The following is a 13,320-nucleotide window of genomic DNA, read 5'->3' on the forward strand; positions in this document are numbered from 1 at the left end:
CAGCAGTGGAAGGGAGTTTTTCTGATTGGAGATCTGTGACCAGTGATGTTCCGCAGGGATCAGTGCAGGGACCCCTGTTGTGTGTAATATATATAAATGATTTGGAGGAGATGCTGGTGGGCTGATTAATAATTTGTGGATTGTGGACACAAAGATTGGGGAGCTGTGAATAGTGAGGAAGATTGCCAGAGGATAGAACAGCATCTAGATAGGCTGGATACTTGGGCAGAGAAATGGCAAATGGAATTTAATCCAGACAAATGCGAGGTGATGCACTTTGGAAGATCTAGTGCAGGAGGGAAGTATACAGTAAATGGCAGAACTCTTAGAGGCATTAACATACAGAGGGATCTAGGCATACAAGTCCACAGTTCCCTGAAAGTGGCAACACGAGGTGGTCAAGAAGGCTTATGTCACGCTGGCCTTCATCGGCCGAGGCGCGGAGTATAAAAATTGGCCAGTCATGCAGCTGTGCAGAACTTTAGGCCACATTTGGAATATTGTGTACAGTTCTAATCACCACACTACCAGAAGGATGTGGAGGCTTTCGAGAGCGTACAGGAAAGGTTTACCAGGATGTTGCCTGGTTTGGAGGGTATTAGCTGTGAGGAGTGATTGGAGGAACGTGGTTTGTTTTCACTTGAACAGAAGCTGTGGAGCGATCTGATAGAAGTTATGAGAGGCGTGGATAGAATGGATAGTCAGGGTCTTTCCCAGGGTAGAAATGTCATAAACTTGGGGACATAGGTTTAAGGTAAAAGGGGGAAGTTTAAAGGAGATGTGAGAGGTGGGTTTTTTTACACAGAGGGTGGTAAGTGCCTGGAATGCGCTGCCAGAGGAGGTGGTAGAAGCAGATACAGTAGCAACTTTAAGAGGCATCTTGACAGATACATGAATAGGCAGTGAATAGAGGGATAGGGACCGTGTAGAGGCAAAAGGTCTTTAGTTTAGAAAGGTGTCATGTGTTGGTACAGGCTTGGTAGGCCAAAGGGCCTCTTCCTGTGATGTACTGTTCTGTTCTTTGTTTGCAGTGAAATACCAAATGATAGATTTTGGTACGACGAACGATGAGAAGCAATAAAAAATAAAGGATACAACTGCTTTCACAGAGAAGCTGCACGAAGACATTATAGCTTGTCAATTGACCATTTGTGCTATAACCATTTTATCATTCTATAAATTCTAAAGCAGGTGCAGGTGGAGAGGAAGCTGGGTGTAACTCCACATAAACCATTGAAGATGGCAGGTTGTCAGGGTGATCAATAAAACATATAGGGTCCTGGGCTTTGAGTGAAAGTTACAGTGAACATTTCTAAAACACTGGCTCAGCCTGTATGAGAGTACTGTGTCCAATTCTGGGCATCACACTTTAGGAAGGATGTGAAAGCTTCAGAGAAGGTGCAGAAAGGATTCACAAGAAAGAATCTGGGTATGAGGGAGTTCAGTGGGGGAGATAGACTGCAGAAACTGCATTGTCCTACAGGAAGGAGAGATTAAGTGGAAATTGATAAAGGTGTCTGGGCAGGGTATACAGAGAAACTGTTCCCATTGGCAGATGGTTGCTGCACCAGTGTCCGCTGCTTTAACCAGATAGACACAATCAATGACAACATGATAGAACAGTTTTAACACACTGTGTGATTCGGATCTGGAATGCCTGGTGGAGACAAATTCAATCTCCAACGATGACACTCACCACTGCCACCCTCCACCAGCACAACAGTGCGCCCCCAGGACTGACCCTGCATCAGTGCAACAGCACTCCCTCAGTACTGACCCTCTGACAGTGCGGCACTCCCTCAGCGCTGACCCTCTGACAGTGCAGCACTCCCTCAGCACTGACCCTCTGACAGTGCGGCACTCCCTCAGTACTGACCCTCTGACAGTGCGGCGCTCCCTCAGTGCTGACCCTCTGACAGTGCAGCACTCCCTCAGTGCTGACCCTCTGACAGTGCAGCACTCCCTCAGTACTGACCCTCTGACAGTGCGGCACTCCCTCAGCACTGACCCTCGAGGACAGTGCGGCACTCCCTCAGTAGGGTGCTTTAGGCTTGAAGGTACATGGGCTTTAACAGTGACTGTCATTAGGGATATCTAGAAAATGTTGGGGTCTATGAGGGGATTAAAACTGTTCTCTCTCTCCTCCCCCTCAGCCTCCGAAGGATAGTAAATTCCTGCCAGCGTTTGTAATTGCTCGGGCAGTCTTCATCCCTCTCTTCATGTTGTGTAACGTGCATCCTCGCCAACTGCCTGTCTTCTTCACACATGATGCTTGGTATATTGTCTTCATGATAGTCTTTGCCTTCTCCAATGGCTATCTGGCCAGTCTCTGCATGTGCTATGGACCCAGGTGAGTCTTTCTTACTTCTCACATGGATGGGTAGGTGGATTGCGGGGCATGGGGAGGAGGTGGATAGGTGGGGGTATGGATATGGAGACACCGTGGATAGGTGGGAGTGAGGATATGGGGAGGAGGTGGATAGGTGGGGGTGAGGGACACAGATTGGAGATTGATGTATGGCTGGTCTGCATGAGGCACATTCAATTGGGAGCGCCTGCCCATGTTAGTGTTATGGTCAGATAGAGACTCGGCTGACATTAAAGAACAGACTTCTCCTCGATATCAGGTCCAGTGTCTTATTACCCCAATCCACAAGCCTACCTATCCACCTCCTCCCCATATCCTTCACTCCCACCTGTCCACCATCATCCCTCAATCCCTCCATTATCTCCACATGTCCCTCAATCCCACTATCTCCCCATAACCCTCAATCCTACCCTCTCCCCATATCGCTCAAACCCATCATCTCCCTATATCCCTCAAACCCACCTACCCACCATCTCCCCATATCCCCCAATCCCAACATCGCCCCATATCCCTCAAACCCACCATCTCACCATATCCCTCAAACCCACCTCCCATCATCTCACCATATCCCTCAATCCCACCATCTCCCCATATCCCTCAATCCCACCGACCTACCACCTTCCCTATTCCTGAACCCCAGCTACCTATCTCCTCCCCCACATCTCTCAATCCCACCTACCCATCATCTCCCCATATCCTTCAATCCCGTATCGCCCCATATCCCTTATTTCCCACCTACCCACCACCTCCCCCTATCCTTCAATCCCATCTACCCATCATCTCCCCATATCCGTCAAACCCACCTATCTACCATCTCCGGTGTGTGTGAGATCTGGGGCTTTGTATGAATAGGGGCGAGTCTATTTGAATAGGGGAGGGGTCTGTGGTTATGGGTGGGACCTATGCTGATTGATTGACTAATGATTTGACCCATTCCCTGACAGGAATGTGACTGCGAAGGAAGCAGAAACGGCTGGAGCCATCATGTCCTTCTTCCTGTCCCTTGGGCTAGCGTCTGGAGCCTGTCTATCATTCTTGTTCCGTGGGCTGGTCTGACAGAGGGTCACCTCTGGAGATCTGGGACAGGGATATAGAAAGCCAAGCTCTCCACTCAGATCCTGTTGTATACTGTGTGTTATTAGTCATTCTATCTGTTCTAATCAGCTGCCTTTATTGAGTGTGCCTTGCACCAGAGTTAGGGTGAGGGCAAATCCCTCCCTCTCTCCCTCCATCTCACAACTCCCCCTCTCCTCCTCACCACCCTCCCCCTCCTCACCACCCTCCCTCCTCACCACCCTCCCTCCTCACCACCCTCCCTCCTCACCACCCTCCCCCTCTCCCTCCTCACCACCCTCCCCCTCTCCCTCCTCACCACCCTCCCCCTCTCCCTCCTCACCACCCTCCCCCTCTCCCTCCTCACCCACCCTCCCCCTCTCCCTCCTCACCCACCCTCCCCCTCTCCCTCCTCACCACCCTCCCCCTCTCCCTCCTCACCACCCTCCCTCTCTCCCTCCTCACCACCCTCCCTCCTCAGCACCCTCCCTCTCTCCCTCCTCAGCACCCTCCCCCTCTCCCTCCTCACCACCTTCCTTCTCTCCCTCCTCACCACCCTCCCCCTCTCCCTCCTCACCACCCTCCCCCTCTCCCTCCTCACCACCCTCCCTCTCTCCCTCCTCACCACCCTCCCTTTCTCCCTCCTCACCACCCTTCCTCAACTCCCCTCTCCTCTCCCTCCTCACCACCCTTACTCCTTCCCTCCATCCTCACAACTCCCTCCTTACTCACCAGCCACCCTCCCTCACTCCTCACCACTCTCCATCCTTACCACCTGCCTTCCCTCCCTCCTCACCACCCTCCCCCTCTCCCTCCTCCCCACCCTCCCTCTCTCCCTCCTCACCACCCTCACCCTCCTCACCACCCTCCCCCTCTCCGTCCTCACCACCTTCCCTCTCTCCCTCCTCACCACCTTCCCTCTCTCCCTCCTCACCACCCTCCCTCCCTCCTCACCACCCTCCCTCTCTCCCTCCTCACCACCCTCCCTTTCTCCCTCCTCACCACCCTTCCTCAACTCCCCTCTCCTCTCCCTCCTCACCACTCCTTACTCCTTCCCTCCATCCTCACAACTCCCTCCTTACTCACCAGCCACCCTCCCTCACTCCTCACCACTCTCCATCCTCACCACCTGCCTTCCCTCCATCCTCACCACCCTCGTTCCATTCCCACAGCTACTCCCTCCATCCTTACTCACCACTCCTCCCTCACTATCCCTTCCTCCTCATCCTTCTCTTCATCACTCACTCCTCAGTATCCCTCCCTCCCTCACTACTCCTTCCTTAGCCCTCCTCCTCTCTGCCATCCTCACCACTCCCATACTCCCTCCCTTCTCCATCCCCCATTCGCCACCACTTGCTCCCCACTGACCTCCCTTTTTCACTCCCTGTCCATTCTCCCTCCTTCACTCACTCCCACTACTCCCTTTGAACTTTTTCCCCATACTCCACTCACTGCCTACAGACTGGGCCTGGCAGCTGCAGACTTGAAATGTGCCTGACTCCCTTCTCTGCCTTACCTCCCCCCGCTGCCCCACACACCTGGATCCTCCTTCTCCACAGCAGTCTGAAGGGTTATGAGGGGAGAGGTGAAGGGGTATGAAAGGAAGCAGCTCTGGACAGTGCTGACACCTAGAACCCCTAGCTTCTCAGAGCACGCTCCAAGCTAACCCCTCTGGAGGTTGGCTGGGGGTGAAGGGAGGGATGTCTGGCCTCCTGTTTAATGTGATGGTCAGTGTCAGTACCATTCTTACACTGGCACAATGCCCACTGCAGCAGCAGGCCCGGTCACTGTATATTTTTTAATTCTATGCCACTGGCAAAGCCAACATTGATTGTCCATCCCTAATTGCCCTTGAGAAGATACAATATGAAAGGAAAGGCCATTTCAAGGCAGTGTTCTAGAGATAGAGGCCACCCCATCTACTCTCCTAATAGCCCTTGGATGAGCATTCGCGACTCTGATGGGTCCCATTACCTGGGCACTGCCCAAAGAACAAGCTCTGCCAAACAGTCCTATCCACCACCTGTGGGTGGTGTTGTGTGGGCTCCTGAAGTGGACTAGCCTTTATTAATCCTTCTACAATAAACAAGAGTGTGATGAATTCTGACAGTATTAACAATATTATAGACCGACATGTATCAAAATGAGGGGCCCCTGGCTCTGTAGACGAGTGTGCCAGAGGAGAGAATTTCAGCAATAACTCTGTCAAATAGTTTTAATACAGTGTATATTTTTATGCTCCATATATAAATATATATATATGTTAAATACAGCGTGTAATCTAATCTTTGCTGGTGGTGTCATGTGGACTCACACACCTTCCATCTCTCTACACAACAGGCAGATACAGTAACAGCTCACTGCATTCAAAAATAATCACATCTCTCTCATCTTCCCAATTACTTTCAACTACTGTCCTCTGGGCACCGACCCTTCTGCCATTGGGAACAACTTCATTGAGTTACAGAGGCTACAGATCAGAAACCAGCCATTTAGTCCAGCCCATGTTTCTGCTCCAATTCCCAGCATCGTTCGTTTTGTCCCATCAGGATAACTTCCTGTTCCTTTCTCCCCCATCTGTTTCACCAGCCTCTCCTGAAGTGATTTGATGTTATCCATCCCAAATACTCCACACGGTCATCAGTTCTACATTCTCATCATTCTCCAGGACTTTTTTTTAAATGTGGGTATTGCTGGCTAGGCCAGCATTTAGTGCCCTTGAGAAGTTGGTGGTGAGATGCCTTCTTGAACCGCTGCAGTCCATGTGATGGAGGTACACCCACAAGATTTTGACCCAGCGACAGAGAAGGAATGGCGATATATTTCCAACTCAGGATGGTGAGTGGCTTGGAGGGGAACCTCCAAGTGGTGATGTTCCCAGGTATCTGCTACCCTTGTTCTTTATCTGAGTGAGGTTGGAAGGTGCTACTGAAGGAGACTTGGCAAGTTTCTACAAAAGAACAATTATTTTTTCCCCCATGCCCCCCCCCCCCCCCCCCGCTATCTAAACCCTTCCTGATTTTAAATACCTCTACCTATAACTTCTCTGCCCGAAAGAGAGCAATCCCAGCTTCTCCAGTCTCACAACATGCCTGAAGTCCGTCATTCTAGTACTATTCTAGTCAATCTCTTCTGCAGCCTCTCTAAGGCCTTGACACCCTTCCTGAAGTGTGGTGCTCAGAATTGCGACGCTGTGCTTTTTAAATTCCATTCCAATTCTCTTCCTGCACCTAGTGGTGCATTAAGGCAGACTTTTGTCTGTTTCCATAATGAAGAGATGCTGGCATTGGACTGGGTAGGCACAGTAAGAAGTCTCACAACACCAGCTGAGGCACTCACCTGATGAAGGAGAAGCGCTCCGAAAGCTCGTGCTACCAAATAAACCAAAAGAGAACATTGAGAGGTAGAGGAAGAACAATAATGGCGATATTTAAAGGAGAGATTTATTGCACTAAAGGCAAGAACAAGCTAACTGAAAATGATACATCATGGATGAACTGGGAGAGGATAAAATTAAATATATGTTTAATTTAAAGTACAAAAACAATGAAGGACAGGAAACAAAAGGAAAAATTAGGAATGATGTTAAAATAAATTAGGAAGAACAGGAAGATAAAAATAAAATATGAATGAAAATATCAAAGAATCATAGAATCATACAGCGCAGAAGAGGCCGTTCAGCCCATCGAGTCCATCCTGACACAATAGAAGCACCCAAACTCCCACCTAACCCCATCTGCCAGCACTTGGCCCATAGCCCTGAAGGTTATGATGTGCCAAGTGCTCATCCAAATACTTTTTAAAGGATGTGAGGCAACCTGCCTCCACCACCCTCCCAGGCAGCGCTTTCCAGACCATCACCACCCTCTGGGTAAAAAGGTTTTTCCTCACATTCCCCCTTAACCCCCCTGCCCCTCACCTTGAACCTATGTCCCCTCGTGACTGACCCTTCAACTAAGAGGGAGGAACAGCTGCTCCTTATCCACTCTGTCCGTGTTTCTCATAATCTTGTACACCTCGATCAGGTCACCCCTCAGTCTTCTCTGCTCCAACAAAAACAACCCAAGCCTATCCAACGTCTCTTCATAACTTAAACGCTCCATCCCAGGCAGCATCCTGGTGAATCTCCTCTGCATCCCCTCCACTGCAATCACATCCTTCCGATAATATGACGACCAGAACAGCACACAGTACTCGAGCTGTGGCCTCACCAAAGTTCTATACAATTCCAGCATGACTTCCCTGCTTTTGTAATGTAGGCCTCGATTGGTAAAGGCAAGTGTCCCATATGCCTTTTTCACCACTCTACCAACATGCCCTTGCACTTTCAGAGATCTGTGGACAAACACGCCAAGGTCCCTTTGTTCCACAGAACTTCCTAGTGTCCTACCATTGAGTACTTTCTTATCAAATTACTCCTTCTAAAGTATATCACCTCACACTTTTCAGGGTTAACTTCCATCTGCCACTTACCTGCCCATTTGACCATTCCAACTATAATTTCTTGTAGCCCAAGACACTCCGCCTCACTGTTAACCACCCGTCCAATCTTTGTGTCATCCGCAAACTTACTAATCCCACCCCCAGATAGTCACCAATGTCATTTATATAAATGACTAATAATAGGGGACCCAGCATGGATCCCTGTGGTACGCCACTGGACAGTGGATTCCAGTCACTGAAGCAGCCTTCTGTCATCACCCTTTGTCTCATACAACTGAGCCAATTTTGAATCCACTTTATCAAATTCCATCAACACCTCCACTTTTTCAGAAGACTAAGGAAATTTGGAATGTCAGCTACAACTCTCGCCAACTTTTACAGATGCACCATAGAAAGCATTCTTTCTGGTATCACAGCTTGGTATGGCTTCTGCTCTGCCCAAGACCGCAAGAAACTACAAAGGGTTATGAATGTAGCCGAATCCATCACGCAAACCAGCCTCCCATCCATTGACTCTGTCTACACTTCCCGCTGCCTCAGCAAAGCACCCAACATAATTAACCCGGACATTCTCTCTTTCACCTACTTCCGTCGGGAAAAAGATACAAAAGTCTGAGGTCACATACCAACCAACTCAAGAACAGTTTCAGCCCTGCTGCCATCAAGCATTTGAATAGACCTACTTCGCATTAAGTTGGTCTTTCTCTACGCCCTAGCAATGATTGTAACACTACATTGTCTGTACAGCGAGCAAGAAACAATACTTTTCACTATGTTAATACATGTGACAATAATAAATCAAATCAAACCCATGTGAGTCATAGAATCCCTACAGTACAGAAGGAGGCTATTTGGCCCATCAATTCTGTACCAGCCACAATCCCACCCAGGCTTTATTCTCCTAACCCTCATTTACCCTGCTAATCCCCCTGACACTAGGGTCAATCTAACATGGCCAATCAACCTAACCTGCGCATCTTTGGACTGTGGGAGGAAACCGGAGCAATGAACAAAGAACAAAGAAAATTACAGCACAGGAACAGGCCCTTCGGTGCTCCAAACCTGCACCGAACATGCTGCCCGACTTAACTAAAACCCCCTACGCTTCCAGGGACCATATCCCTCTATTCCCATTTCATTCATGTACTTGTCAAGATGCCCCTTAAAAGTCACTACCGTATCTGCTTCCACTGCCTCCCCCGGCAATGGGTTCCAGGCACCCACCACTCTCTGTGTAAAAAATCTGCCTCGTACATCTCCTTTAAACCTTGACCCTCGCACCTTAAACTTACGCCCCCTAATAATTAACTCTTCCACGTTGGGAAAAAGCTTCTGACTATCCACTCTGTCCATGCCTCTCATAATCTTGTAGACTTCTATCAGGTCTCCCCTCAACCTCCGTCGCTCCAGTGAGAACAAACCAAGTTTCTCCAACCTCTCCTCATAGCTAATGCCCTCCATACCAGGCAACATCCTGATGAATCTTTTCTGTACTCTCTCCAAAGCCTCCACATCCTTCAGGTAGTGTGGCGACCAGAATTGAACACTATATTCCAAGTGCGGCCTGACTAAGGTTCTATAAAGCGGCAACATGACTTGCCAATTTTTAAACTCAATACCCTGACCGATGAAGGCAAGCATGCTGTATGCCTTCTTGACTACCTTCTCCACCTGCATTGCCACTTTCAGTGACCTGTGTACCTGTACACCCAGATCTCTTTGCCTATCAATACTCTTAAGGGTTCTGCCATTTACTGTATATTTCCTATCTGTATTAGACCTTCCAAAATGCATTACCTCACATTTGTCCGGAGTAAACTCCATCTGCCATCTCTCCGGCCAAGTCTCCAACTGATCTATATCCTGCTGTATCCTCTGATGGTCCTCATCGCTATCCGCAAATCCACCAACCTTTGTGTCATCTGCAAACTTACTAATCAATCCAGTTACATTTTCCTCCAAATCATTTATATATATTACAAACAGCAAAGGTCCCAGAACTGATCCCTGTGGAACACCACTTGTCACAGCCCTCCATTCAGAAACGCACCCTTCCACTGCTACCCTCTGTCTTCTTTGACCGAGCCAGTTTTGTAACCACCTTGCCAGCTCACCTCTGATCCCATGCGACTTCACCTTCTGCACCAGTTTGCCATGAGGGGCCTTGTAAAAGGCCTTACTGAAGTCCATGTAGACAACATCCACTGCCCTACTTTCATCAATCATCTTCGTCACTTCCTCGAAAAACATGATCAAGTTCATGAGATACTCGGAGGAAAAAGTGCAAACTCCACACAGATAGTGCCCGAGGCTGGAATTGAACCTGGGTCCCTGGCGCTGTGAGACAGCAGTGATAACCACTGTGCCAGCGTGCCACCCATGAATTTACCTTCTTTACGAGTCGCCCATGTGGGACCTTGTCAAAGGTCTTGCTGAAGTCCATATAAACTACACCGACTGCACTACATTTGTCTACACACCTGGTCACCTCCTCAAAAAATTCAATCAAATTTGTTGGGCATGAGCTCCCTCTGACGAAGCCATGCTGACTCTCCCTGATCAAGCTTTGCCTCTCCAAGTGGAGATAAGTACTCTCCTTCAGAAGTTTCTCCAACAGTTCCCTACCACTGACAAAGAATCCTGAAATATTTAATAGGAACATTAGTAACAACAGGGGAATTAAAATAGGGATAGGAGAGCAAATGGTTGAGCAAGGCTTCTAGAAAAAGTGAGAGGGCATGGGATCCAAGGGGCTGCTGCCCTGTGGATCCAGAACTGGCTTGCCCAAAGGAGGCAGAGAGTGGGTATAGATGGGTCTTTTTCTAAATGGAGGTCGGTCACCAGTGGAGTGCCCCAGGGATCTGTTCTGGGACCCTTGCTGTTTGTCATTTTCATAAATGACCCGGATGAGGAAGTGGAGGGATGGGTTGGTAAGTTTGCCGACGACACGAAGGTTGGTGGGGTTGTGGATAGTCTGGAGGGATGTCAGAAGTTACAGAGGGACATAGATAAGATGCAAGACTGGGCGGAGAAGTGACAGATGGACTTCAACCCAGATAAATGCGTAGTGGTCCATTTTGGCAGGTCAAATGGGATGAAGGAGTACAATATAAAGGGAAAGACTCTTAGTACTGTAGAGGATCAGAAGGACCTTGGGGTCCGGGTCCATAGGACTCTAAAATCGGCCCCGCAGGTGGAGGTGGTGGTTAAGAAGGCGTGTGGTGTGCTGGCCTTTATCAATCGAGGGATTGAGTTTAGGAGTCCGGGGATAATGATGCAGCTATATAAGATCCTCGTCAGACCCCACTTGGAGTACTGTGCTCAGTTCTGGTCGCCTCATTACAGGAAGGATGTGGAAAAGATTGAAAGGGTGCAGAGGCTATTTACAAGGATGTTGCCTGGATTGAGTGGCATGCCTTATGAGGATAGGCTGAAGGAGCTCGGTCTTTTCTCCTTGGAGAGACGTAGGATGAGAGGAGACCTAATAGAGGTATATAAGATGTTGAGAGGCATAGGTCGGGTGGACTCTCAGAGGCTTTTTCCCATGGGTGGAAATGGCTGCTACGAGAGGACACAGGTTTAAGGTGCTGGGGTGTAGGTACAGGGGAAATGTTAGGGGGAAGTTTTTCACACAGAGGGTGGTGGGCGAGTGGAATCGGCTGCCGTCAGCGGTGGTGGAGGCAAACTCAATAGGGTCTTTGAAGAGACTCCTGGATGAGTACATGGGACTTAATAGGATGGAGGATTACAGGTAGGCCTAAAAGGTAGGGATATGTTCGGCACAACTTGTGGGGCCGAAGGGCCTGTTTTGTGCTGTAGTTTTTCTATGTTTCTATGTTTCTAAGATTAGTTCACAGGGTAAGAGACTGAGGGGGACAAGGTATGAAACAAATTGTGATGAATGTTTCTGATTTGGTGACTGTCCTGACATCAGCCTCAATTCCAGTTTGAGAAATTGGAAGTGACCATGGCAGCATTTGATTGCTAACGTCCTGGAGTCAGTGTCTTAATAGGGAGCCTACAGGACTCTCAACCATCTAAGTAAGGACAATGGAAGTGAGAGGCCCAATAGCACAGCCCACACTGTTATCCAGCCAACAGTTCCAGCCGGAAAGGTGGCGACTATTGAAGGAGACTATGAGGGCACCTCTAAATGGATGCATTCTCTGCAATCTTGGGAAAATTAAATGTAGCACGTTAGATGAATGAGTTTGATTTAGTAACTATTACTGAGATGTGGGACTATATTTTCCTATTGTGATAACCGGACTATATGCAGATCCTCAGCTCATGTATGGCCTCATTGCACCTACCAGAGCAACTATAAGTGAGGCAGCCTCCTAATTGGTTGTCTCCTCATTTACCATCCAATAATACAACTGTCAGGCCATCATTAATGGAGAGCAGATCATCCCGAGGATAACCTGTGGCCACCACAGTCCCAGCGACTGTGTCCTGGGTTGATTGAGTAGAAGCACTGAGGTTCCGACTGGACTGCTGCTCGGAGATTGCTCGGCTCTGGCCAGAGGGGTGAGGAGGTAAGGACGGGGAGGACTCATCCACCATTGGGAAGATGTCGGTGGTTTCATCAACATTCTTTTAATTGGTCCATTAATTAGCCTAATAGGCGACAAGCTGCTGCCTTGGATGTGCCGACACATCCTCTGTCTCAGGGATCGGTGCTGGGTCCACTGTTATTTATATTAATGATTTGGGTGAGAATTTATGGGGCATGGTTAGTAAGTTTGCAGATGACACCAAGATTAGTGGCATAGTGGACAGTGAAATAGGTTATCTAGGATTGCAATGGGATCTTGATCAATTGGGCCAGTGGGCTGATGAATGGCAGATGGAGTTTAATTTAGATAAATGTGAGGTGATGCATTTTGGTAGATCGAATCAGGGCAGGACTTACTCAGTTAATGGTAGGGAGTTGGGCTGAGTTATGGAACAAAGAGATCTAGGAGTACAGGTTCAAAGCTCCTTGAAAGTGGAGTCACAGGTGGACAGAAAGTTTATTTATTGGTCACAAATAAGGCTTACATTAACATTGCAATTAAGTTACTGTGAAATTCCCCTAGTCGCCACAGTCCAGTGCCTGTTTGGGTCAATGCACTTAACCAGCACGCCTTTCAGAATGTGGGAGGAAAGCGGAGTACCCGGAGGAAACCCACGCAACATGGGGAGAACGTGCAAACTCCACACAGACAGTGACCCAAGCCGGGAATCAAACCCGGGTCCCTGGCAACGTGAAGCAGCAGTGCTAACCACTGTGCTACCGTGCCACAGAGTGGTGAAGAAGACATTCAGCATGCTTGGTTTCATTGGTCAGAACATTGAATACAGGAGTTGGGACGTCTTGTTGAAGTTGTACAAGACATTGGTCAGGCCACACTTGGAATACTGTGTACAGTTCTGGTCACCCTATTATAGAAAGGATATTATTAAACTAGAAA

The 13,320-nt window shown here is 48.7% G+C and overlaps 1 protein-coding gene across 2 annotated transcripts in view; it reads left to right on the forward strand.

Annotated features, from left to right (window-relative positions):
- LOC144493336 (equilibrative nucleoside transporter 1-like) overlaps nucleotides 1–6,049 on the forward strand; it is a 91,059-nt gene extending 85,010 nt beyond the window's left edge. The window contains exons 11-12 of one of the 2 annotated variants that reach the window (XM_078212109.1): nucleotides 2,154–2,350; nucleotides 5,762–6,049. In XM_078212109.1, the coding sequence (XP_078068235.1) occupies nucleotides 2,154–2,350; nucleotides 5,762–5,774 (210 nt within the window). In that variant the 3' untranslated portion in view covers nucleotides 5,775–6,049. Of the gene's footprint in view, nucleotides 1–2,153; nucleotides 2,351–3,312; nucleotides 5,694–5,761 lie in introns of those variants that run through there. The other variant, XM_078212108.1, reaches the window with a different exon arrangement.
- Nucleotides 6,050–13,320: the final 7,271 nt, after the last annotated feature.

This window comes from Mustelus asterias, chromosome 5 (assembly GCF_964213995.1).
Source record: "Mustelus asterias chromosome 5, sMusAst1.hap1.1, whole genome shotgun sequence".
Taxonomy (NCBI): Eukaryota; Metazoa; Chordata; class Chondrichthyes; order Carcharhiniformes; family Triakidae; genus Mustelus; species Mustelus asterias.